Source organism: Thamnophis elegans, chromosome 1 (assembly GCF_009769535.1).
Source record: "Thamnophis elegans isolate rThaEle1 chromosome 1, rThaEle1.pri, whole genome shotgun sequence".
NCBI classification, from domain to species: Eukaryota; Metazoa; Chordata; class Lepidosauria; order Squamata; family Colubridae; genus Thamnophis; species Thamnophis elegans.
Genome location: NC_045541.1, coordinates 105966715 through 105993915, shown reverse-complemented (window position 1 = coordinate 105993915; position 27201 = coordinate 105966715). Strand labels below are relative to the sequence as shown.

Below are 27201 nucleotides of genomic sequence, written 5' to 3'. Positions count from 1 at the left end.
CACTTGGAGGTTTATTTGTGTAGTCAGGGACACCTGAGTAGTGCAAATGGGTGTGGAGCCTTCTTGGCTGCAGGATGTCCAGTCAGAGCTCAAGAAGCTTCTTGGATGAGAAGCAAAACGTCTTCAAAGAAAAACAAGAAAGTCCAGTTGCCTGTGAAAATGTACCTTTGGGACAACTCCTTATCATGTTTACTTAGTAAGGCCTATGGAAGTGCACAGGTTCCTATACATAAAAGTGATATTGAAGGCAAATGCTGTAGGTATTGATAAGCTAGTTTCTCTCATATTTTCAGTTAAGTAAGTAAAAATTATTGGCGTGCAGATCCTGACAGTCATCTTCCTTCAGTATTTTATAGTTGTTCAGTCATTCATAAAACAACAGATTATCAATTACCCTAGCCAAGCTTTTGGAAGAATATGTGGCATTGTAAGAGCAACTTGTTTCCATAAGGTCCACCATTTCCTTTCATTTTTAAATGCATGTTAAAAACAATAGCAATGCATGCTGCTAGATCTCTTACCTTATAATTATACACAAGCTGTTTCAAGGTTATTACAGATTGGTTGATGAAATGTTCAAATTAGTTTGGCCCCCTAAATGGTAGCACCTAATATTCAAAACCCATTTGAGGAAGTTGCAAGATTCTTTATATAAGTATCAAGATGTATCGCCTTTACAATCCCTGAAGTAAAAATCTATCTAATTTACTTAAATTTGAGCACTCGTACTGCTAAAGCAAAAATGTACAGAGATTTCTACAAGTATCCTCTTCTAGCCGAAGTTATAGCAACAATGCTAAAGTGGTCATGTGTTCCAAAAGACTAGTAAATCTCTGCCCCAAACAGCTTAACAAGTTGGTAGGCAGGAGGGCAGCCAATGCTTCACCCCATCTCTCTCTAATCAACTGAGCTGACTGGACTATTTGGGGACACAAAAGGTGTACAAATCTTCCAGAAAACAAATAAACTTGCATTCAGAAATATCCTCACCAGCACTCTACCTTTCCAGCAAGTGCAGAGGTACCTAAAGCTTCCATCCCAGACCATACTCAAGCAAGTCTAACCTACCACACTGAGAAGAGAGTGACTGGTGGAGTCTCTTTTCAGTAAATGGCACTGCATGGGAAGGAAACAAAACAGAAAAATCCACCAATTACTGCCCTCAAATTGGCCCATAGTAAATGTATATGAACAGGACCAATCAAAGCCCTCTTACTGGGACAGATTACAATTATTGGGAGTACCAATTATGTCATCATATATTTCTGCCAACTCTGCTACTAGAGGAATACAGGGAGTTCTCATTTAACTATTACAATTAGCACCAGCAACTTTGTTATTAAACAAAGTGGTTGCTAAGAAAAATGATGTGGTTATGATCTTACTTCAGCTTTTCTGCAAAGGTCGTAAAGTGAGAAATATTTGATACCTTTTCATTATGACCATCATTTTGTGGCTTTCACTGCCTGCTTTGACAGTAAAATGAGCAAAATCTTGATAAAAGTAGTCCTGGATTTAAGACTGCTCATTTAAAATTGGAGGGAAGTTATAGCAATGCCAAAAAAGTGAGTTACAATTCATCCTTGGAGTTGCAACCCCGCAGTCACACGTTCTTAATTTGGGGCTTGGCAAAGGGCTCATATTTATGATGGTTGCAGTGTCCTGCTATCACATGATCACAATTGCAACCTTCCCAGCTGGCTTCCCACAAGCAGTCAATGGGGTGGGAGTGGGGGGACATGGATTTACTCAACTGCTGTTCAAGTCACTTAACAACCATGGTAATTCTCTAAATGACTTCAGTAAAAATGGTTGTAAAATTGTTCCACTCATATGACTTGGTTAACAACCATAATGTTTAACAACTGTTAATTCTGGCTCCCATTGTGTTTCTAAGTCGACTATTTGTATTTGCTTTTTTAAAAAAATATGCTGATGTAAATATATCCAGAGATCTAGCTACATATATCCTGGAGTGCTTCTCAGCTGAAGATCCTAGTTCTGATCCAATCATAACTGGGAATGTAGTCATTCCTTCCCTGTCTTATCTTATGAATAACTACACTTGAGAAGGAACATGCTCCTTACTTTTGAAAAATGAGGCCAAGGTTCCTAGATATATATTTTGAAATATTACTGAAGTTCATCTAACGCAACAGAATGCTGAACTGAATAGCACTGAGTTATTTAAAACAATTTTGTGCTACCTTCAGTTACAATCCTCTTACTGGTATAGGTAGAAGATTCTATTGAAATCATAACAGCTAATTTATAAGGATTACAGCTAATTATATTAGATATTTCTTTCCCCCTGCTCCCCCTTCCCCCCAAATTGCTCCAGCATTGCAGGAAATAGTTATGGACATGGCAACTACAGTTATAAGTTCTGAAATTGGAAAGGATCCTGAGGTCCATTATTAGTCCTTCTCAAGAAAAATCCTTTCTGTTCTCCAATAACATTTGCACTCTGAATTCATACATTTCAATTGGTTTAAACAATAAACAAATAATGTTATCATCAGGATTACATATTAGCAAGCAGCCTAAGAAAATAATACATTGCTCAATGGAAATATGCAAAAGTTGTACGTTCTCTTTGCAAGCAGTCTTTCTTCTCTCCTGAGATGATGGCAGTCAAATGGTGAATCTGGCTGGGTCATCACATCCAAGTCAGCATTAAACTCTGAGCTCAGCAGAAAAAGCAGAGTTCTGCATTTCTTTCAGTCATGTATGCATTGCCCCTGGTTCTGGATATATTGTCCTGAATGTCAGGTTTATACGTGGTTCCCTAGAGTGATACTCCTTGGGAACACGGTGCTGAAAAAGATCCAAAACAGCCCTTCAATTACATAATACATATTAAGGAAATACAAATACTTTGTTTTTTGGTATGAAATGTATCAAATTGTACTTTAAAAAATTGAGTTTCCTTATACTGCTATACTTATGCTATACTTATAACTGCTATACTTGGTAAAAAATGAAGAAGAGGCCAAATCCCATTGTCCTTTTGTTCTTTTGTTTTGTTTTTTCTGGTTAATAATACATTTGCTTACTGCATTATTTCACAGGTGGTAATCTCATGCCCTCTGGTTGCCCAGGAAAAAAAACTTGTAAGACTTTTGTGACCTATGAAAGACAAGCAGCCCAATCTCATAGCATAGCGTTCCCCAAACTTTGTGGCTTGGTGACCTGGCTGGGGGGGGAGGGGGAACTGGGCTGTGTCAGCAGCAAGCTGGCACATATGTGCACAGCTCCACTCAACCCGCCGTACGTGTGAGTGGAGCTGAATGTGCGCATGTGTGCCAGACTGCCTCTCCAGTAGTGGGCTGCGCCCCCTGGGTTGAGGACCTGTCATAGCAAACAACTTTTTATTTCTCCCCACCTGAATGTGTTTCAGTGTTGCATTAGCCTCAGGTTCCAATCCTATACACAGATGGTCATGTTTACGACCATCGCAGCATCTTCAGTTACATAATCAGAATCTGGACGCGTGGCATCTGGTATCTACAAGAGTTGCAGCATCCCAGTGTCATATGATAACCATTTCCCACCATTCAGCCAAGTCAATGCGGAAATAATAGCATGATTCACTTAACAACCACCTTGCTTACCAAGGAAAATTCTGGTCCCAATTGCTGTCATAAGTTGAGGACTACCTAAATATAGATCTGTAAGGAAGTAAACAGCATTTTTATAATTTTTCTCTAGGCTCCTCACCTGCCAGTCTTCTTGAGTAGCTCCTTCCATCATTAGCAAAGTACCATGATCCAATGGTATGTGAACTCTTTGCACATAGGTATAATCATTGTTATCCTCCTAAAAAAGATTTATTAAGTATAGTTAATCTATAGTCATAAAATTCTAGAAGTGTAAGCATCTACTTAGGCTATTTTATTCAACCTCTGCCTAAGTAGATGTCTTAGTTTCTGCTTGAATACAATGACTATAGGGAAACAAAATGTCCTTAAGCCAAGTGTTCTCATGACCTCTTAAAAGAATTAGTGAATTTGTGCAATCCCTCTGATTACTAAATCTAATAATACCATTTGGGTTAGGCGTGGACAACCCCCACTTTTTTATTAATTAAAGTTTAATCAGATAAAGCAATGATACATTTTGCAATTTTATAAATATAAAATAACTCAGAAACTGCAGCTAGTCCACAATGCAGTGATGCATGAAAGGCAGCATCATGTAAAGCAGCAGTCTACATACAAGTAGACTACAATATGCATCATTATGAGAAGATATTCTCACAGTCCATGAAGGAGAATAACTGATATATTACACAAATTTGGGTAAAAGCCCTGCTGGCCACAACTACTACATCATCTTGCAGCAGAAGCTGCAAGTCCAGGAAGATCCCCAATTGCACATTAGGTTTGCCTGGGGAGCTGTGATCCCATTCAGACTAAAAAAATGGGAGCCAGTTTTATCTAGTGGTTAAGGTCCTCAGCTAGAAAGCAGGAATCCATGAGCTTTAGTCCTGCCTTAGCCATGAAAGCAGCTGAGCTCTTTTTCAGCCCAACTCACCTCACTGGGTTGTTATGGGGAAAATAGTAAGTAGTAGTTTTGTTGAATATATGTATTGCCTTGAGTTATTTGTAAAAATAATAAAGGCAGGATACAAATAAATAAATAAAATCTAAGGTAGTAGAAGCATTGGGAACATTCAAATTTGGCAGGGAAGCACACCCTCCCAATCCCACCTCCAGATTCTAAACAATCATTGAAAGAAGACCTCAACAACTTGGTCACCTTGGGATTGAGATACAGTTGAATATCATCCAGATAATGATAGCAACTCTGTTTCTGCAAATGACCTCAATCACAAGCTTAATACAGATGTTAAACAGGACAGGCAAGAACAACTGGCCATGTGAGGAAGAGGAGAATCACACAACACTGTTCCTCCCATTCATAATCCATACAGTGCATTTGGAAAGATATCAGTACCATATTTAACAAGTTATGACATCTCTGTACTGGCCTAAAACTCAATGGGCCTAGATAGCCTACTTCCTTCAGAGCCCTCTGAGGCACCAACTCAAGTACCTTCTCAGCAACAAAGACGGGAAGGTTGTAGAGTGAGAAAAAATTCAAAATTGTTTCATCCTCTAATGGCTTCTTGAGGAGAATGGCACATTGCCACTCCTTCAAGGCAGGCAGAACCACACCCACATTAAAAGATCCGTTCACCACCATATGGACCCAGCCATTTATTAACACTCAACAAGAGATATGAGGGGCATAGATCTAAAAAGCAGGTAATGGATCTTGTCTTTTCTCATGGGGCACAGGGTCAAATACTTTCCAGGGAACAAGTTAGTGCTTCTGTCAAATCAGACAGGATGGCCCAGTCTGAGTCTAATTCTTAGATTTTATTCAAGAGGGGTCCATGATAATGCAGATAGTTTATTGCAGCCCAGCAGAGAGCATGATTAAACAGGACTGCTGGCCAATAACCATTTATGCTACAATGCAGTATCTAATTCAAGCGCTTATGTGTTTGGTAGATTCATTCTTCTTCTATCCCCAATAGCATACTAAATCTCTCTTTTGTCATTTCATCTCCAGGAGCTCCTCAGAAAACAAGGAAGTTTTTCAGGACCAAGGAAAAAGAAGCCAATGCAATCTGATCCAAGGCCCTTGACATTTGCCCATTCTCATGGGCAACTAAAGTCTTAAATGAATTGCCCATCATATCACTAAGTTCTCTGTGAAATCTATCAAGGTTCATTAGTATTGGTCAGCTTGATCTGTTAGGTCCAAGTTCCCAGCAGGGGTGGGGAAAGGGCCAGTAAGCTGAAGGTGAACCAGAAAGTGATCTAACCATAATGAAGGCCTGCTAATAATATCTTCCACCTTCAGATCACACCACAACTACCACAAAATAAAATCCAGGTTTAACATGTGATCACCACTATGTGCTAGCTTCCAAATATCTGGGATAGATTCATGGTTGCCATGAGCTCTTTCATCAATCCATGCTGAACACCACATGCTGGCTTGAACAGGCAGAACAGCAGCAAATTCTGTTGGTGTAGAAAGCGTGAGTGGGCGCGAGTTCTGGCAGCTGCTAGCTTCCAAAAAAGATGGAGGAAACCCAAAGTGCATCACCTCTCAATGCATCAGTATAGTTCCTGTCGAATTTCCCATCCTCTTGGTGATCTTAGCTGCCCTTCTCTGATATTTATACCCCATCTTTCCTCTAAGGAGCTCAAGCATTATAAACAGTTCTTCCGTTTCCACTGTAATTCTAATAATACTCCCATAAGCATTAGGTAATGACATAGCAATTGGCCTAAGCTGAGCACACTATGCTTATTAAATAAGAAAACAGCTTGGAGTCAGATGTCTAATTCTAAACAATCAGATATCCAGCAACTCTTGGAACACCTCCAGATGAAGTTTATATTGTATTATATCAGAGTTCAAGATACTGCAGCTTTCTGTCCCAGATAGTCCCATTACATGGAATCCTTATAGATTACAAAAGTAATTCAGTTTAGTAGGAAAAGATGGAACAGTTACATAATGTAATTGGTAGAACCAGAAACAAGTACAAGGAATGCCGAATTTCTACAAGCAGTATTTCTACCGTCAAGAAAACATCCAGAAAATATTTTCCTGAAAGAATGCATTTTCTACAGCTAGAATAATCTGCAAGGACAATGTGGAATGTAGATACATGAAGCTTCCATTGACTAAGTAGCATTACGCTCTCAATTAAAAAGTATCCCAACTCTTCCCAGATCCATATAAACTCAGACTCTTCTTAAGTTAAAAATTCAGCTACTATATCAACTAAGAAAAGCATCTATCCTTGATTTTGGTGAATGTGTTCATAATTTTTGTTCCAATATATTTCTTTTAATACTGAATAGCAATAAACACCTCCCACAATTAAGGAGATAACTTTTTCAAGTCTGAAATGTTTAGAGGATATTAGGTAATTGGTTAAAAAAAATACTCTCAGGAAGTTTCTATGTACTATTCCTTAGGATCCATCCACAAAGTGTATCAGTCTTCAGAGAGAAAATCCTAGCAGTTTTATTACAGTTGTTATTGATGTTCAAGATACCACAATAAATCTAGTTTACAATTCCATTGTTGCTAGTTCAAGAATAATAACGGAGTAGCAAAAACTATCAATCATGGGAGATATGACTTTGGAAAAACACTGAAGTGGGAGAGAAAATAAGGCTGCAAAATTTCAGGTCAATAGACTCTATTATTTGGGCTTTTGACTAATACAGAAGCCAACAATGATGCATAATGCAAGATATGGCCCTGGAGGTGGCTATCAAGCTTCTGTGTAGGACTGACTTGGCAGGATAATTGGCCTGAACAACTAAACATCCAGATATAATGGCTGAATATTTTGTCATGCATCAGTCAGAGAGTGGGAGGGAGATGAAGTAGTGGTAATTTGAGACAGCAAACTTGCCAACACAGGAACCAAAACTGATCCAACAGGAATGTATTTCCATTGAAGTTCTGGGATGCTGCTAGCATGCCACCAAACTTTTCAAATCTACGCTATAATTTATGCAAGGTTCTGACTTTTATTAATATTTAACACAACATTGAAATTCTACATATCTGAAATCTTTGGCAGAAAACAGATCACTGTCAAGAACTATCACCTTAACTATTATCCATCTATGAATCTCTGTGCCTATATGTTCCTTTCTTTAAAAGTTAATAGAGTTTTTACTTCTGTAGCAAGACCAAAGAATCTCTCTGCTCTAGTAGTTATCACAATGATTATTGAAGCTATTTTTATTTCCTCAAAGACCCACTAATTCATGAATTCATGTCTCCTGCAGCCTTACAAAACACACCAGCATCCTATTTATTTCAATGTTTTGCTTTTAAAATCAGCCTCTTATGTTGGTTTCTTACATTTTTTTCCAGACATTATGACCAAGATGAATACTCCAATCGTTACATAATCTCCTGTTAGAAATGTAGACATTTATGTCTCATTTATAGCAAGAGATAAAGGAACATGTAGCCTTCCAGATACTGGATTACAACTTCCATCAGCCTCACCTGGAGTAGCAGAATGGAGATTCATGGGTGTGTCACTCTCACTTTGGTACAGCAACAAACAGTTGAAATACAGACTCCAATAGATAGTTAGGACTGCAGAAAAAACAACTTGTCTTCCATAGAGGACCTGTATATTGCAGGATAGCTGAGAAAATATCTACAGACCCCTCACATCCTGGATACAAACTGTTTTAACTCCTCCCACTGGAAAGCCACTATATTGCATGCTAAAACTACTACCGTATTTTTTGGAGTATAAGACGCACCGGAATATAAGATGCACCGGAATATAAGACGTACCAAGGTTTTGAAGAGGCAAATTAAACAAAATTAGGTAGGTAGGTAGGTAGAGGGATAGAGAGGGAGAGAAAGAGAGAGAAATGCAGTAGATAAGTAGGGAGAGAGAGTAGTTAGGTAGGTAGGTAGATAAAGGGAGAGAGAGGGAGGGGGAGAGAGAAATACAGTAGGTAAGTAGGGAAAGAGAGAGTAAGTAGGTAGGTAGAGGGATAGAGAGGGGGGGAAATACAGTAGGTAGGTAGGGAGAGAGAGAGTAGGTAGGTAGGTAGATGTTTCCAGATGTATTTATCCATGTGCTGGAGAAAGAAATCGCTGACAACCTGCAGCACCTAAGACTTGTTTCTGCTGGCACAGCACTTGATCAATGTAATTCTCATCAGTCATTCTAACTAAAGAGCTTTCCGAAAGGGAAAAAGTTTTTCCACTCTACAAACCTCCCAAAACGAGCTCGTTTTTTTTTTCAAATAAAAGGCATGAATAGCCTTGGGGGGCTTGCAAAATGCACGGGGGAGGGGGGCAAAAACGAGCAAAAAATGGCATGTTTCTTTTGTCAAAAAATTGCATGCATAGCCTTATGGAGGCTTATAGAGTGCTGCTGGGGGGGGGGGGCAAAAAGGACAATATTTCTTCATTTCTTCATTTCTTCCCTTCCCAGCCCTCAGGAGCTCTCTGAAAGCCTCCATAAGGGTATGCACAGCCATTTTGGTGAAGGGCGTGGAGCTTCAGGAGGCAAAAAAATGCTGCATTCGATGTATAAGACACACCCAGATTTCCAGTCTCTTTTTTGAGGAAAAAAGGTGTGTCTTATACTCCGAAAAATACAGTAGATACAGAGAAAGTTTTTTCCCTTGTGCTGTCACTCTGCTGAACACCTAACTCCCACAGAATTGTCCTGCGTCTAAGTATTTACTTAGTATTTACCATGTGGTATGGCTGCATTCTTCTTATCTTCTCTACCGTTTCCTCTTACTGGTATCATTATTATGATTATTACTCTGTTGTTTTGCAAGTATATTGAGAGCAATAGTGGGTTTTGGCTCCAGTTGCAACGGAAGCAGGGTGTGCACCATGGGCACACACACTGCACACGCATGCACACCCACTGCCTGCGATGCTCATGCTGCTCAGCGGAGTGTCATGCAGGTGCCATACACTGCGCGCGCACAGATGGCCCATTTCCTTCAAATACAAGTAAGGAATGAGGGCGGGCGGGCCCTCCAAAGCACCATTCTGATATGGTGGCTGCTGCTTCTGGCAGGCACCGGTACGTGCGTACTGGGGCATACCACCTGCAACCCACTACTGATTGAGAACTTCTGCACTAGAGACAAATTCCTTGTGCATCTAATCAAACTTGGCCAAATAAAGTATTCTAATTTATGGAGAATCTATTGTGTCTTGGCTTGGGCTATGCACACTTAATATTCACCCAATAGACATAGAAAAACTTCTGAGTAACAACTCATATGCATAAACCATTATTACCTTCTTATCAATAAAACAAAAGGCCTTCTCTGCAGTTCTTCTTTCCTGTTAGTGTGTGTGAGTGTGTGCAAATAATTAAAACACTTAGTATTCTTCAGTGGAGGAGATCAGACTTTGCTCAATATCTTACTGGAAAAAAAACAAAATTATCTAGAGGCTAATCACGGATATCCACTATTATCTAACATGTACACCCTAACTCCTCCTCCTACTCTCAGCTACCTGTTTCCTTGGTTACAATCTTAGTGGCAGAGCTGCTGCCTACCTACTATTACAGTTTGGCTTCAAAGCTTTAAATTTACATTGCAGTATAAGCTGGGAAGTTAACTGCAGTGAACTAATTCTTCAAGCAAATTCAAGGCTCTGCAGCAAAAAAAGACAGCATAGGTAGATTTTGCAGGTCGGAACACTTGCCATTTATCTCGGTTGCTGTATATATTTATTTTTGGAATGCTTTTATTTTTAAAATGCTTTTATTGTCTCAACTGTTTTTATAGTTTTAGAACTATAAGCTGCCCAAAATCACCAGTTGAAATGAGTGGCTACAGAAATTCAATGAATGAATGAATATATAAATAAAATAAAATCAAAGATATTTATTCTTTCTGAGATGAAATGCCAAATTGCATCCTGAAAAATTAGTCACATAACATGTCATTTGTTTCCAACCCTATGTATATTATATTTGTGCACGTATCCTTTTTGCAGGAAATCAGAATTCAAAGTTCAAAAAAAGAGTTTATTGAGTAAAAAGGGTCCTATTATTAAAACCTCATGTAAACCTGTCAATAGTCAAGGTTTTAGTATAAACAAAAATGTTTTTAGTTTTCTAGAATATTAGCTACCTCATGCAAATCTGTCATCTGCAAATCTGATAAGAATTTTTTCCTACCTCATCATCACTATTAATAAAAATATTGAAGATTAGACCACTCAGATTGGAACCTAATGCCATTCTATTCAATTCTTCCATCCAACTGATGACAAACCATTATTGAACACTCTTGGAGTACTATTTTCAAATAAATCGTGTTTTGTAGTTCTCATAACATCCAGGCAGCATGTAACTAGTGTAATAATTATGATTATCACAGGGCATTTTCCAGATGCTTTCCTGAAAACAAGACATAATATGCTTGCAGCATTTTGGCAATGTATTAAGGAAATTTATCTGATCAAAATATGCAATATTAGTTGACAAGATTTGTTTTTGGCAAATCCACCTTGACTTTTGATTATTACCCTACTACTTTTAAGATGCTTACAAGTATCCACGTCTTTGTAATTTATTCTAGAATCATCCTAGGCCCACATATCAAACTGACTGGGCTGGTCCTCATTCTCCCCCTTTCTGATTACAGAACTGGCACTTGCTCTGTTTCTGCCATCTGGCACTTTCACTAGTTCTTCCAGAGATAGCAGGCAATGTACATTGTCAGCTCAAATGGCTCCTTTCTTTAATAGATTTAAAAGTGTTGATTTTATTTTCATTTTTTTAAAAGTAAAGCCTTGGACTAAATCGTCTAAAATATCACCTTTCTTTATACTTATTCATATCTTAGGATATTCTTCAGAGTTCCAATTCCATATATCCATGCTAAGACCACATGAGGAGACAGAATAACAGAGGGACCTTGGAGGTCTTCTGGTCCAACTCTCTGATCAAACAAGAGACCCTATACAATTTCAGAGAAATGACTGTGCAGTCTCTTCTTTAAAATCTCCTGTGATGGACCATCCACAACTTTTGGAGACAAGTCATTTCATTCACTAATTGCTCTCACTGTCAGGAAATTTCCCCTTAGTTCTAGGTTGTTTCTCTCCTTGATTAGTTTCCATCCATTGCTCCTTGCTCTTCAGGTGCTTTGAAAAATAGGTTGACACCCTCCCCCGCTTCCTTGTAGCAGCCCCTCAAATATTGGAACAGCAACGGTGAATCTCGGCTTTGTCAGTTTGAAAACAAATTCTAAAGCTAAATTCTCATTGGGCCAATAAATCATTTTTTTTTCTGCTACTAGAAAAGAACTTCTAAGTAATAGTTTGCTGTTAATTTTCATTCAAATCATAAAAAAATTGAATATTGTGTTTATCACCAAATTTTATTCTTTCTTATGTAAATTACTCAGGAATTATACTGAAGAAATAGATTAAATATTGGAAGATATTTCAAGACAAGGTGGAACATATTTTTATATAAGTGAAAGTCTGCTCATAAATTCTGCATCTCACATTATTTCAAATTATTGATCAACTAATGTATAAAAAGGTTTTTGTAATGGATTGTTTTAATTCAATATGGAAAAAAACTGTCTTCAACTGTAATCATCATCTTCACGACTAGGCTATCCTATTCCTCAGCAAAGGAAAACGAACCTTGGAGTTGGCTTTTAAAAATTGTCAGTTATCCAGGGAGCAAAGAATGTCAATAGATACAAGTTTGTACATAAAGTTTTGGTTCAGAAGAAAAAAAACAAATAAAAAATGGTCTTAACACCAGTGGAAGCTGATCAGTTTCAAATCATTGTTTCATTTGTCTAAATCTTGTTAAACATTTGTGGTACTTCTTTACCTACTTATCTGAACAAGTTTATAATAAAAGTTTGGGTTCTTCCATTTTAAAATGGAAACATAGTGTTTCTGGATTTAGCTATCAGGTACAGTATATGATTAGGGCAAATGAGAATTGAAGTGAAATTCTGCAATGAGATAGGAAATATTGTTTAGCAGGTTCACTACAATTAGGACATTTTCCAGCCTCATCCAGAAATGGCAGCAAAAACTGCACCCTAACACTAACCTACTACCAAAGCATCCCACCCATCACCAAATAGCTCATCAAATGCTATTTAAAGCTATGAACTGGTTAGTAATGGCTTGAACACTGGGTTTATGTGCTACCCATCTCTTATTAGATATGTGGGACAGAAACAGCAACATTGTATTATGCATTTAAACTCATTAAAATATGTCTTTCAACTGGATTACATTCCAGCGTTATAAACTCACAGGCAGAGGCTTCTTCCTCATCTCAAACATCCGGGTAGCACCAAAGCTAAGCGATGCAATTATGGGGTTTTTTCCCAGTGTAGGCTCATCATCGCTATGCCAGTCAACACTGTTCTTTTCATTTTGGTAAAGGTTACAGAGTAGGGAGTTGAAAGTATTCTTGGTGAAATCTTCTACAAGATCCTTCAACATGGCCAATAGTGGGTGCCACTGAAATCAGAGGAGAAAAAAAGGAGGTAAACATCACAACTAGAAGCAAAGTCAGTGTCCAGTAAATAAGATAGCTATACTACTAAGAAGTCTGTTTCAAACCGTAATATCACTAATTTGAAACTTAAGGAAAAAAATACTGTACCTAGAACTTGTGGTAAGCATAATGAAATAAAAACCTCTCATCTTACAATATGCAGGAACATATAGCAGTTAAGTGGTTGGACTCTTAAGAAAGTGGGCAGTTTGTCAATATTTCTTATAAGCCAAAAAAGGAGGTTAAAAAAAACAACAACCCAACAACCCAGAAGGTAATAACAGCAATTCATGTCACTATTACTGCCAAGAAAATGGACATATGTAACTGACAGGAATGATTCCAGGTGCAACTCAAGGTGTTGTGATCAACACATTTTAAATCCTATATGGATTGGAGCCAGGCAATCTGAGGACCATTTAGATTTTGTCTTCCCAAGATGTTCTGGTGGTCCCCACCATTTGCAAAGTGGATGAGAGAGGACTCAGGGGCATTCTCTGCAGGAGTTCCCTCATGCAGAATGCCCTCACACTCATATAAGAACTGCACCCTCAGTTTTAACATTTAGGAAGTCTTGGTAACATCCCTTTCCTACTGTATATTTGGAGAACTGAGGTGAGAAAGCGAGATGTACTTGATGGATGCTGTTCTTTTGATGCCATGACTTACAATAACTCTATTGGGTTTTAAGTGGACTATATTTATTGATAACTTTGACAATGTGTCATTGTAACATGAACTGTATTGCTGTAAGGTATTTAGGGTCAAATGACTGAAGCAGCATTCCTTAATAAATAAGTGTTTACTTTTACACAACTGTATCTTTACATATATACAAATACACATTTTGCATCTGATGTCTAGACCCTTAGTTTCTCATATTCTAGAAAGGTAGTGATAGCTTATGGAATCTTTCAGGGCTTAAGTGCCACAAAGTTCATTAATATCTGATTAAATAATGTAAGAGCTTCACGACTAGCAAAGTTTCTTTCATAATCTCCAAAGCTTGCATGTTTTGCAATATCATGATTAATTGGTACTTGCCTATAGCATTTGCTACTTTATGCCTGAACTATATAAGGGCTACAGGTAGTCCTCCTTTAGGGACAACTGGAACCGGCAACTCAAGTCATTAAGAGATATGGGTCACTGAAACCACGAGCGTGCTTATGATCTTACTTCACCTCAATTTACGACCACAATTGAGCCCCAAATTTCCATGGCCAAAGTTATTTAGTGAATCACTGCTCTTGTTACTAACATGGTTGTTAGTCACAAGTTGATCACATGACCCTAGGCACTGCAACCATCATAAATCCAAGCTAATTGCCAAACATCAATATTATGATCAAGTGATCATGGGAAAGGTGCAACTGTCGTAAGTGAAAAATGATCATGTTTTTCAGTGCCGTTGTAACTTCGAATGGTCATTAAGTGAATGGTTATAAGCTACCTGTATAGACCTACAACATTTGCAAATGTGAGGATAGGTCACAATTTGTTCATTATTGTCATAATTGTGAACAGTTGTTGTACAAGGCTGCTATTAAGAGAGGATTACTTATAATTTGTTATAAGTTCATCTTGTTGCAAATGCATATTGGAGTTAAAAAAATGAAACCAGTTACAAAGTTGCTCAACTAGCAAGCTGCCTAAATAATTCTTCATAGGAGTTATAGTTCAATGTTGCAAAGAACATTTCTAGAATTTCCTCAATGATTTAATAGCCAAGGTAGTTGGGGGAGAGGGGTTCCCTTAGCAAACCATGAAATAAATCAGATTTAAAGTCAGAATTAACACTGCTATTTGACAGGGGGAAAACAGTGTTGTTTTTCTCTCAATTTTAACTGAAGTAAGGAAAAATACTGTACGATTTCATTATGTGACATGAAAAGTGATAGCGACTTTTACTCTGTTCTTTTCCAATACTGCCCTCCAGTGTTTGATAAATGCAAGGTTCCATCATTCATCCAACAGAAATTCAGGTAAGATCACCATATTTTAAATTATATATTAATTAGGTTTCTGTCCTACAGAAAATTCATGGGCTATACCTGTAAGTCAAGGATTGGGAAGAAATCCTAATTAAGCAAAGGAACAAGAGGAGGACAGGCTGAAAATTGAAACTGAGACTCAAGCCACCACCCAAAGTATGCAGGCACTAAAACAGGATCTTTAAAAAAATATTCCATTTTCATAATTCTCCAATAACTGAGCAAGAAGAATGCACGTTCCAAAGGCTTTAACTATGAAAACAGCACAGCAGATGGAACAAACCAGGCTGAATGTCCAATGCTGTAATGCCCTGAAAGCTCAATAAATGCATTCCTTAACCTCCTCAGCAAGGTATGGTAAGACTACCGTGTAGTAAATATTGTTCTGCTAAAACATCAGCTGCTTACTTTTTAACAAACCTCTGTTCAGGAGAGGGAAGAAGGAATGGCCTTGAGAGATAGGAGGAAGACTTGTTATGACAATGGTCAGGAAAAGAGAACTAAGTCTAGGGCAGACATGTAACCTGAGTAAACAACTCAGACAAGATCCTCCTTAGTAGTCACAACGATAAAGGAAGGGGGGGAGGCACATTCAGATTTGCAAGATTCTGTTACTACAGTTTTTCAATAAAAGTAGTACTACCTACACAATACTGGATTCCTAGTCTGATCTACCATGAAAGGATCACATCATCCCTTATGAGATCATGACAAATTTTAAGGAACAGCTCAGTTTCTGTTTCAAAGGTAATGCTGTAAAGATAATTCAGCTGTGAATTATCCACTAAAAGAAAATCCGCTTTATCCTGTCTCAGGGGATTTACCCCATTCACAATTCTCCACAGTTGCATCAAGAAGTGGCTTTGCTGCTCTCTTATTCCCACCCCCTGTATCCAGTGAAATTTTTCCCCCTTGTTTGAAAAGAAATCACAGTAAAGGAGGAATGCCTGAAATTCAGATCACCATTGTTATTATGGCTTTTTAATGTTGCCAGCTTTAGAAAACTCAAGATCCATACGTACATCAGGGTTTCCTTGCATTTCAAGTCTGGAATAGGTGTAGGGTAGTTTTCCATACCATGCTGTGAGTCTGGGTTCGTCATAAGATCGATCTACAGAAGGAAAATTGGATGCAATAATTAGGGCTACTATGAAAACCAGCAATAAATGGCTATAATTTTTTTGGGCATTTGGGGAATAAATGACGGTAACTCATTTAGCAATTTTTTGCCTTCTCTAGATAAAAAAGCTGAGCAAATGAGACTTTTAACTTGCAATTCATAAATTATACGACCAAGAGAAAATTATTCTAGGCTATTTATACATCAACAAAGTAGTTCTGTTTGAAATACAAATTTCTAGAGGGAAATGTGAGAAGTAACAAAAATGCCCTAAAGTGAACCAAGTTCAGACTGCTTATGGTTTGAAATCCGATAAAAAAATAAACAGAACAATGAAAAGAGTTTGTTGTATGACCAACAAAAAACATCTCATTGTAAGAATCTGTTTTACCACAAAAAATGTAGCCCCAACTTCATACTGCCTTTTGAAACTCAAGACCAGTTCAGAGCTGAAAAGATAACAATGAATCTTCAGCCTGTCTGCCTTCTCAGAAAATAATAATAATCACCAGCAAAACAATCAACCAGTACAAACAAAGGAAAATCACTAGTAGGGGTACAGAACCTTTCTGAATCTTTAGAACAAGAAAAAAATAATAGTTTGTTTTGGCGATCTCCTTTTATTAAACAAAACACAGGTTAGCCCTAAATCTGTGTGTTAAGTAGAGATTAGAATTAGTGGCAGTGGGCCAAGTATTTTTCTGGCTGCAATGGATTCTACTAGAGTGAATATTTCAAGATTTACTGCTGGACCTTAAAAAACAGGAGTCAACAGTTAAAGGAGACTGATAGCAAAGCTACCGTGTTTAACGTGTGTTCTTTGCCTCCATGGAATTTCGTGGAACAACTGATCAAACATCCAATCTGCTTCACTCAAGGAAATGAAGCCAGGAATCAAATGAATCCTAGAATAAAGAAAAGTCACATTACATGTTGATATTTTCTGATTTATTTCAAACTAAGACATTCCAAGTAGGTTCTGTGTCATTTCTTTCCATCAAGCAAAGTGGCTTTCTAAGAAGAGTGCCCACCACCACCACTTAAATATTGTGGGCTGCTTAGGAGTTATCAAGCTCTTCCACTCCCCATTTGCTTATGTTTAAAGTTTTGTTGGATAACTTTTTTTTTAAGCTCACATTTCTTCTTGTACCTTGCCTGGAGGACAAAGAGAATAGTCCCATGGCATCCATTTGGGAAATAAGAACAGAGAAGTAGATGTAAGGAGAAGTAAAGTAGATGATTTATGCTGAAAAGGTGATTGGGAAAATATTGTTAATTCTTCTAGACTTCAATAACCTTCAATATCATTACCTATTATATCATTTTGAGTTAATGATAGGCCAACGAGTGTATAATGATATAGGCTCCAGGTCATTCAGGAGAGACGTTTGGAAACTACAGATTCTTTGAAACAGATAAGAGGTCAGAAGGATATATAAGTCAAAATGTGCACAGAGACTTGTGTAATTTGGATCTAACTATAGTACCAGTTCATTTATTGTTAACTTCTTAAACATTTCTGGAATCTCATATAACACATTTTGAATCACTTTGGATCTCGTATAAATAGCATGACAAAATCAATAAACAGAAAACAGAGATTACTTTTTCTGAACACAAGTCCTCTTTTGTAAGTGGCAGGAACTCCCTGTAAGTTTGTCTTCATCAGAAAGGAAAAATTAAGTTCAATCATATCCTTTAGTTAGCACAGATATTTTTTGTGCATCATGGAGAAAGTGAGATTTGGAAAAGGAATGAAGTTCAATATTCTCCTAACAAAAAGTCTATGGGTAAGTTCCCAAGCCCTGCAAGCAGATATTTCTTCCTCTAATAGCATTCTTTGGATCCAGCAGGAAAAAAAAAGATTAAATAAGCAAAATACAAGATTTACTCAACATGGAAGGAGAAATACACAAAATAATTGTTAGTCTATTCTTATTGTGGATGTACAATAAAGGGAGATCCCCAAATACGTTGCCTTCCACTTTGGGATGAAAACCCTCAGAATTTTAAATAAATATATAACATAGTTGGAAGTAACTAATAGGAATGGTCTTGATCCAATGACTCTTTTCACCTGAAGATTTAGTAAATGCAGCCTTAAAAACAGTTAAGCTTCAACTACATTGTAGACTTGTATCCATCAGAAAAGCAAGCCAATATGGACAGTGTTATTAGAACACGTTCTTTGATTAAAGATAAGAGGATGTTCTTAACAAGTGAAAGTTATTTATTAAATTTTATTAATAAATTTCTGTACAATACCATGGTCCTCCATGTCTGTGGTCCTTTGTAGCATCTTTGCTATAATGACTTAATACTAATTCAAATACTGAAACATAATCCTAACAGAGCTATCCTGCAAGACACACACACACACACACACACACAAACACACAGAGTTAGATACTTACTTTGATATACCTGAGGGCAATGTGCTGATCTCATATAGACCCTGTTTTCTGCAGTGGAGGAAGAAAAAAAAATCATCATGGTTGGGTAAACATAAAAGGTTCAAACTATTAATTAGGGTTAGGAAAGAAAATTCACGAATCCAAGGGATATGTATAGGAGTAAAAACACATTACAGGTAGTCCTTGACTTATGATCATTAATTTAGTGACAGTTCAAACTTTTGATCGAAGTCACTGTGAAAAGTGATTTAAGACCTATCCTTGTATTTATGACCAATGGACTCATAATCATGTGATTTCATTTCGATGCTTGGCCACTGGAATGTATTTACAACAGTTGCAGCATCTTGGGAACATGTGATCACCACCTTAACCTTCCCAAGGAGCTTCCAGCAAGCAAAGTTATTGGGAATCCAAATTTACTTAATGATTGCATCACTTAGTGACAAAGTTCTGGTCCCAATTGCAATTGTATGGACTTTCTGTAAGAGCAACAAAGCCAAATGATCAAGAGATACTGGTATTAAAATGAACTAGAATTAAAATACTTACTCTATTACTCTGGGTTCTGGGACTTTGCATACAACCTAAGGATAAAAAAAAACATTTTAATAATGTATGTATATTTAGTTTACTTAATGGGGGAGAGAGTATAAAAAAATTAGAAATATTGCTGAAAATTCCAATAATAATTGTTCAGTTAAACTGCTGATAATGCATCTGACTTGGGAGACTATTTTTTTTAAAGAAAATACACACAAGAAACTTACAATTTGCTTTCTATGTGTTCAGGCATTTTTATATGCATATAAACAAAGCAGTAACAATATAATACAATATTTTTACCTCTTCAGGTGCTTTAAAAACAAACTGTCTTTTAGATGAAATCTCTGCCTCTCCTTGGAATGTGGATGGTGCTGAATTGGCAAATGCTGGATTTCTAGCATTAGACTTTCTTGAGGCTAACATAAGAAGGAACAGTATCAAACCAGATAACAACAACTTTCATACTTTCAATGTTATTTAGTAATTGTATTTTCAAATTAAGAGTACACAGGCAGACAGACAGATGTAACATTTTATCATTTGGTATTTCTACTTCAAACTGCGATGTGGTGACTCAGTAGTTAAGGTGCTGGGTTTGTCAGCTGAAGAGCCGGCAATCCAGGTTTGAGACCTGAACGCCATGTGATGGGGTGAGTTCCTATCCTCGCCCCACCTCCTGCCAACCCAGCATTTCAAAAGCATGCAAATGTGAGTAGATAAATAGGTACCACTTCAATTGGAAGATAACAGCACTCCATGATGTCATGCTGGCCACATGAATGTGAAAATGTCTTCGGACAGCACTAACTCAATAGCCTTGAAACTGCTCTCTATGATCGGCAATGACTAGCAGAGCAAAATCCACAGGGAGTCCTTTACCTTTTACTATCTCTACTTCAGGAACCGTGATTTTTGTGAGAGGACTCAAAGTTTTGAGAGCACTTATTTCTTTCATGTAGAGCCCCCATGTGTGAAGTACTTTGAGAATCTGATATTAAAAATAATAGTCTAAAATCATGTTATTTTTTCATGCTCTTATGAAGGAGGCTTTGGGACAGGCTTTGAGACAGGCTCAAACAAGCATATGAATCACTTCTCATGGTTTAATTTCCTTCATGCTACTATTGAAGAAATCTATACATTTGCGTTGAAACCACATTTTTATAGTTCTAGTAAAATCTATCATAGCAAACTCTATGGGTTTTTTTTAATAATACTTAAAAAGCGTATACTATAATCCTATATTTAAGTAACAATTAGCTTCAACATTAAATAGATTTATTTCTGAGGGACCATGCATACAATTAGACTGAAGTGACCTTAGTTAACTGTTCAATTATTTGGGCCATGGGGAAAATATAATATTAATTTATCACATTTAGTAAACAAACATTTGAAAAGTCCTAATTAAATCTATTTATGACAGTCAAAATTAGTTCAAAGGTTTCTAAGAACTCAGATCAATAATCACTGAAGTTAGGAAATTGTTTCTAGATCCTCTATCGTAAAGATCTTAGGGGGGCAATTAAAGCCCTTGTTTTGACAATCTCCCTTCCGCTGTAGAGATTTAATTGTTTTAAATAATATTCTATTTCCAGAAATGAAAAGCTAGCATGTTTCAAACCAACCACCATCCTAGGTCAAAAGTTGCATTCCTAACTACCTCTTTGCCTTACAGATTGGAGGTTTGGAGGGGGGGGGGAATCAGGAAGTATACATCTTTATATAGAAGCACAATAAAATAAGGTGGTAAAGAGCAGGATGAGAAGTAATGGGAGACACATATCAATCTCCCTTAGAGGTTTTGTCATAAGGGACCATTTTCTGAGAGTGGTCATGAAGATTCCAAATGTTTCCACTAGCCTCTAAATTTGATGTTTTTCATTAAAACATTTCATTAAATCAAAATGCCTTGTGCCACTAGTACACATGTGCAAAAAGACTTAAGACCTTTAGTGGCCCAACAGGCCAAAAGATGTTTGATCTAAATAGCTGAGAAACCTAGTAAACTACTTCACAGGCCAAAGGGCCTTCTGTAGTATTTATAGGTAGAGAGAAGATCTTTGTGAATAGTTAGTAGTGTTCCTGCTAGGCAACAAGTTTAATTTATTTATATACATTAGAACAAGACAGCATTTACCTGAACATGAAGTCATTCTGCTATTACCCTGGCTGGCCCAGCCACCCTGGACTCTGGCTCTCTGCCTTTTATTTTCCATTCTTCTTCTTTACCAGTCTTCTTGTAAGGAGTTTAACATTCCTAAATCAAAATAAACATATTAACACACTGCTAAAGTGCTTAGACCTTAGTTCCTACTGCTTTTGAAGAAGAGAGTATTAATATATTACTAGGAAACAAAATCTCTAACATTGTATCATTGTTAACAATAAAAAGGTAAGAAATTGCCTTCTATCTAAAATGCAGCAGCACCCAAGTTCACAACCTTGCACTGTTTTATAGTAATAGATCTTGTTAAGATCAAAAACATTTATTATTATTATTTTCCTAACCAGGGATTACAAGGGACAGCTCAGAATGTCTGCCTAACAGGGCCATCAAGCAAGGCAGGCCCAAGGACACCCTGTAAGGAAGCAGCCTCGTTTCTATATTGGAAGTAACATGCAGAGTAACATTATTGCAGATTGAACAGTTTTTCCCTATGGTCCACAGAATCAATTCCTTACCACCACACCAGTCAAGGATTATAGGTCCTGGGATTCAATACCTCCTAAGGTCACTTTTTTTTTGGGGGGGGGGGGGAGGGAACGGGAGCGAGGAGAAGAAATAATAAAAAAACAGGCTTAGATTTAAGGAATATCTTTTTGTTCTCCTCCCCCCCCCGCCACTCCCACTCCCCCCCCCCACACCCCGCCAGACCCAAAGCACGAGCTCTAAAATTCCCCCGGCTACAGTACCGCAAGGCTTTTAACACCACAATAACGAAGGTTTCTCTTCTGTCTCTTTCTTTCAGTCCACCTTCCCACTTTTTTTTTTAATCAAGCGCTTGCGGGTAATAGAGCTACTCACACAAGCGCGCCACCAACAACTACACCCTCCGCCGCAGGAGCCCTCCACCAAGGGGGAAGGAAAATAAATAAATAAATTTAAAAAAAAAGCCCTCCAAGCCCACCTGCGCGCGCACTTTCCGAAGGACCCGCCCTTTTCTCTACGGCATTTGTTGAGCAGAATAGGCGACTTCCTCGCGCCGGTATCCGTTGGGCGGCAAGACGTCCTTCGGGGCCACACCCACCCGCAGATCGGAACGGGAGGAGCGGGAGGCGGGGCTGCGCTCTTTGTCTCGGAAAAATTTTTGAAGTCACTTTTCCGCAGAGCAACTTTGTGATGCTCGTTGGAAAACTTTTCCGGGTCCCCATCCCAGGTCGTCCCCCCTCACCCCCCAGAAGATGACTAAGAGGTTTACGGCAGGATCTGAGCGGCAGCTGTTCCTTAGCAACTGGCATTCTGAGGCGAGATGCTTATGACAGGCTGCATAGTTTTTACCCCAAGTTTTCACCAATGGTGTTAGCAGTTTCGCATTTTAGGCTTTAAAATGAGAAAGAATTAACTTTTCGCCGCGTTTACAGTTCTCTCAGAGATTAAATGTGCGTGGAACTCCTGATTTATAACTTGACCTGACTTGTTTTACTCAAAAGCAAGACTGATGCTTATTGGAGAGGGAAACTGGATAAACCTAAAAGCTTTAGTCAGATTGTGACTTACATCTTTTGCTGTTTGTGTTCATTTAAAAAAAACAACATTTTGATGCACATTCAGAAGCAGCCAGCAGAGAAAAACCTAACGTTTTGCAGGCTGCTAGTGATCAACCCAAACCTAACAACCAGCCCTGACGCTAAAGGGAGAAATGGTGTGAACACCTGGGACATTATTTAAGAGCTCTTTGTTGCACACTGTTGCGTGAAGACACAACCTGACCACAACCTTTTGCCACATCTGTGAACCTTCCCTCATTTCACACTCACTAAATGAGTTAAGACTTAAATTGTCCTAAGCAGAATTGATGCAATCTGCTACATTTTGCAGTGAACTCAGTTTACCAATATAGCTAGGAACAACACTTGTGGACTAATTCTATAAAAATGGTATGGGCAAATCCCTTGCCCTCTGGTTCTAGGTTCCAGCTTCACTGGGCACCATGCAGTTTCCCCCAAAGACAGCAACACAATGCCTGTGATGTATCAAAATTGCACAACAGCTGATAGTACTGTGGACCTTAAAGATTTACTGCAAAGCTGAAAAAGCATACACCTGGAATGATGGAAATCCCCTTCGTCACCATGCCCCACCCTGCTTCATATAAAGAGCCCACAGAAATATGGAAGCTGGCATTTGCCAGTATAAGGAAAGGAAGGGAAATTCTAAGTGTGTGTGATGTTATTGTAAACTAAATCATTTATGTCAAAGAGTTGTGTAACTGTAGTATTGTAACTGCCCACTGCAGTTAAAGCTGAGAGCTGGAATTAAAATACCTCAACTTTGCCTGAGCTAGTGTTAGAATACTTTGATTTCCTTAGACAAACCCACAATTGGCTTCTGTAAGCAAATTGGGGAACAAATCCTGAACAAGTGTTGATAAATGTTCCTATTTTCCATCAGCAAGTCTGACTTGTTTTTTAAATAATTTTTAAGTTCCTTGTGCCCTCTTAGGAGGGTGAAACCAACAGCTTGAGAATACCTGCACTAAGCCAAAGCAAAATGAAACCAGCCATATGTTATACTCTGCTTTATCTCTAAGCACTAGTATACAATTTCTTATTGAAGCAGCCCTTCAGTGAATTCTGGGAGGGAAATATAAAAAGTATTCCTTGTGTGTTAAGACACACACTAGTTAACAGCATGTGTCATTGCTTTCAGGTTCCCATAATTGCAGTCAATGGCATTCTCTGTAAATCCTCTTTACACTGATGTGCTGTGATTCTCATATGAGCTAGGCCAGCATTTTAGGGCTTTTCATGTGATATAAAGTTGGGACTGTTTTCTGTTTGGTAAAGTTTATTTTTATATATAGAGGATTCTCAATATTTGTGGTAGTTATGTTCTATAATTGAGTTAGCAAATACTGAAATAGATGAGTATGTGCCCAATAGGATGACTTAAAATCTTCACCACTTTGTATGTCTGCAAGTGACCAAAAAGTGCTGTATTTATTTTATTTATTAAATATTTATGCTGCCCATCTCCCCTGAGTATTCTCAGGTATTCATTTTGTGATTGAAAAGGTTAGTGAATAGGCAAATGGTAAATAACAATTGTATATCCTGCTTTACAATGATGAAAAAATCAGCAGGGGTGTCAAACTGGTGGCAATGGGCGGGATGTGTCACGTGTAGGCCATGCCCACCCATCTTTGCAAAGGGGAAAATGTGATACATCATGTGATGGCAACGTGATGCTGTGAGTTTGACACCTGTGATCTAATGGGTTCAATTACAGGCAGAGGGAATTCTAAAGGCTACCAAGAAAAAAAAGACTCTGGAGTTTAATGGTTCTGGAGGTCCCAGTTTATCCATCCTTCACTACAAAGATCATTTTTCTTTTATGTGGTATGTTAAACTTCAGAACCCAAAATCCCCAGCCAGCATGACCGCAACAAAGAGAATCGTATTCCATTATAGAAATTTAGACATAGAGACCATATCCATCAATTCTAATGGGAATACCTCGATTAGAAGATATAGCAATAGAAGCTCATAAAGGTAGTCCTTGATTAGTTACGATTTGAGGTTCCAGAGGTACTGTCACCTTTTTTCAGAGTTACACTAGCCCCATGCATCCCAGTCATGTGATCACATTTGGGGCACTTGCAACTGGCTGCAATACACTATGTTTTTTTGCTGGTTCCTGCAATGATCACAAGGACTTAGAAGCACAATTCTGGCTTCAATTACAGTTGGAAGTCAAGGACTATTTGTATGAGATGCATAAATAAGTCTGACAGTTCTTTCTTTTCTAAGACTATGTTTGGTACTGTTAGAGATGCAAGCCAGGCCGTGGATTTTTCCAAGATATATGCATTATTTTAACTTTCATACACAAAAAGAATTTGCAGTATAACTATAAAAGTACCAGGAGAAATACAGAAACCAGAGATGAAATAGAACACTTATTTTTTTATTCTCTGCATCCTGTGTCATTTGTCCATTTTCATTTACCTTATTAGTTTTACAAATAATTCAAAGTAGTGAACATAATATTCCTTCCTCCACCTATTTCTTCCCCACCAACAACCCTGTGAGATGAGTTGAGAGAGAATAACTAGTCCAAAGTCACCAAGCCATCAATTTTATACTGAATTAATCTCTCTTCTGAGATTTCATGACTATTCTGATCTAAATAACCTTTTATTATTTTGAAAGACATTACTAAGTCCATAGCCAATAATAATCTACTGGAAACCAAGATTTAAGAAGAAAAAAATAATCCACTCAGGCTACAAAGCCAAGATATTGGTAATGAAGCTCCAAAGAGTTCAGCAGTCAATCCATTCTGGTAGAAAGCAGGTGACCAAGCCACAAATGGCAAGATACACATTTTTGCAACACTAATCTTATATTTAACCTCATTTTGTAAATTCAAAGTACTATTACAATCAGCACTTTCTAGTCTCTTCCCCGTTATATAATTTTCATGGATAAATTGATAATTTGTCTATATTAAAATAAGCTTATTATTATTATTATTATTTATTAAATTTATAGGCCGCTCAATCCCGAAGGACTCCAGGCGGCTTACAGAGAAAAAAGAAAAAAAAAGGAAGGAAAAAAAATAATTTAAATTTCACAAAACGCGCATTCGTTCTAATCGGGGCTGGACCTTAACAATAAGTCAACAGCCCCAGGCCTGTTGGAACAGCCAGGTTTTAACAGCTTTCCTGAAAGCCATGAGAGTGGGTAAGGTGCGGACCTCTGGGGGTAGCGGATTCTAAAGGGTCGGAGCAGCCACAGAGAAGGCTCTCCTCCGGGGGCCCGCCAGCCGACACTCTCTGGCTGACGGCATCCGAAGGAGGCCCAATCTGTGGGATCTTATCAGCCGTTAGGAGGTATGTGGCAGTAGGCGGTCTCGCAGGTACGCTGGTCCTAAGCCATGTAGGGCTTTAAAGGTAATGACCAACACCCTGAATTGCATCCGGAGACCAATTGGTAGCCAGTGCAGCTCGCTGAGGACAGGTGTAACATGGGTGTACCTCGGTACACCCAATATCGCTCGCGCGGCTGCATTCTGGACTAGCTGTAGTCTCCGTACGCTTTTCAAGGGTAGCCCCATGCTTCTATACAGAACGCTTTTAGATGTTTCTTTATAATTTTGATATAATTCCAATGTTTTTCATGTTAATCATTGTATTTATCAATTAAAATAAATTTTACTTTCAATTCTAAAGAAAACCTCAAAAAAATTCCCAATTTTATTTTTTCCATATCCGTCTGAACCCTTTAAATCTCTTTTGTAACTACTGTTACATCAATCAAACTTTGTGTGTGTGTGAGAGAGAGATATTTATGTATGTATACGTATGTATATATAATCTAAGTAAATAACAGAAAAACCTTCAGATAGTTATTTTATTTTAATCATAAAATGTTATAGATTTCATTCTAAATATGTATTATTATATAGGCATGCCAGCAGATATTTTGCATACTTCCAAATATTCTAAAAATATAAATTGTCATAATTATCCAGTAAAAAATACAGCCATTCTGGACAAAACCAGTTTCTGATTCCTAATCAGCACCATTGCATCATTTTTTGTTTCTTTTCTATGTACAATAAAGTTTAAACACATATTTATTTTCATATCAGTCTTAAGTTAATCTTCAAAGGACAATATTCAAAATTCAGTTATAGAGTCTCTTGCATCTATAAAACATGCTGAAATTAATTTGCAGAAATGATTATTTGTATGCCTACCGATAAAGACCACTGCGCCCAATAAAGCAAAGGGAATGGTAGTATGCACTTTTTCCTTTTCCTACTCAGGAAAAGATTGAGCTAACATGAATCTCCCATGAATA

The 27201-nt window shown here is 37.8% G+C and overlaps 1 protein-coding gene across 2 annotated transcripts; it reads right to left on the bottom strand.

Annotated features, from left to right (window-relative positions):
* Positions 1-294: 294 nt before the first annotated feature.
* ALKBH3 (alkB homolog 3, alpha-ketoglutaratedependent dioxygenase) lies at positions 295-22400 on the bottom strand. 2 transcript variants are annotated; one of them, XM_032226247.1, is made up of 10 exons: positions 22302-22400; positions 21311-21430; positions 19471-19586; positions 19177-19211; positions 18625-18672; positions 17012-17115; positions 16113-16201; positions 12850-13059; positions 3721-3819; positions 295-2817 (listed from the first exon to the last, which is right to left on the bottom strand). In XM_032226247.1, the coding sequence occupies exons 2-10, from the start codon at positions 21387-21389 to the stop codon at positions 2725-2727; spliced, it is 873 nt and encodes a 290-aa protein (XP_032082138.1). In that variant the 5' UTR covers positions 21390-21430; positions 22302-22400; the 3' UTR covers positions 295-2724. The 2 variants fall into 2 exon arrangements, with proteins under 2 accessions (XP_032082138.1, XP_032082130.1); XM_032226239.1 differs by lacking the exon at positions 22302-22400 and adding an exon at positions 22199-22282.
* Positions 22401-27201: the final 4801 nt, after the last annotated feature.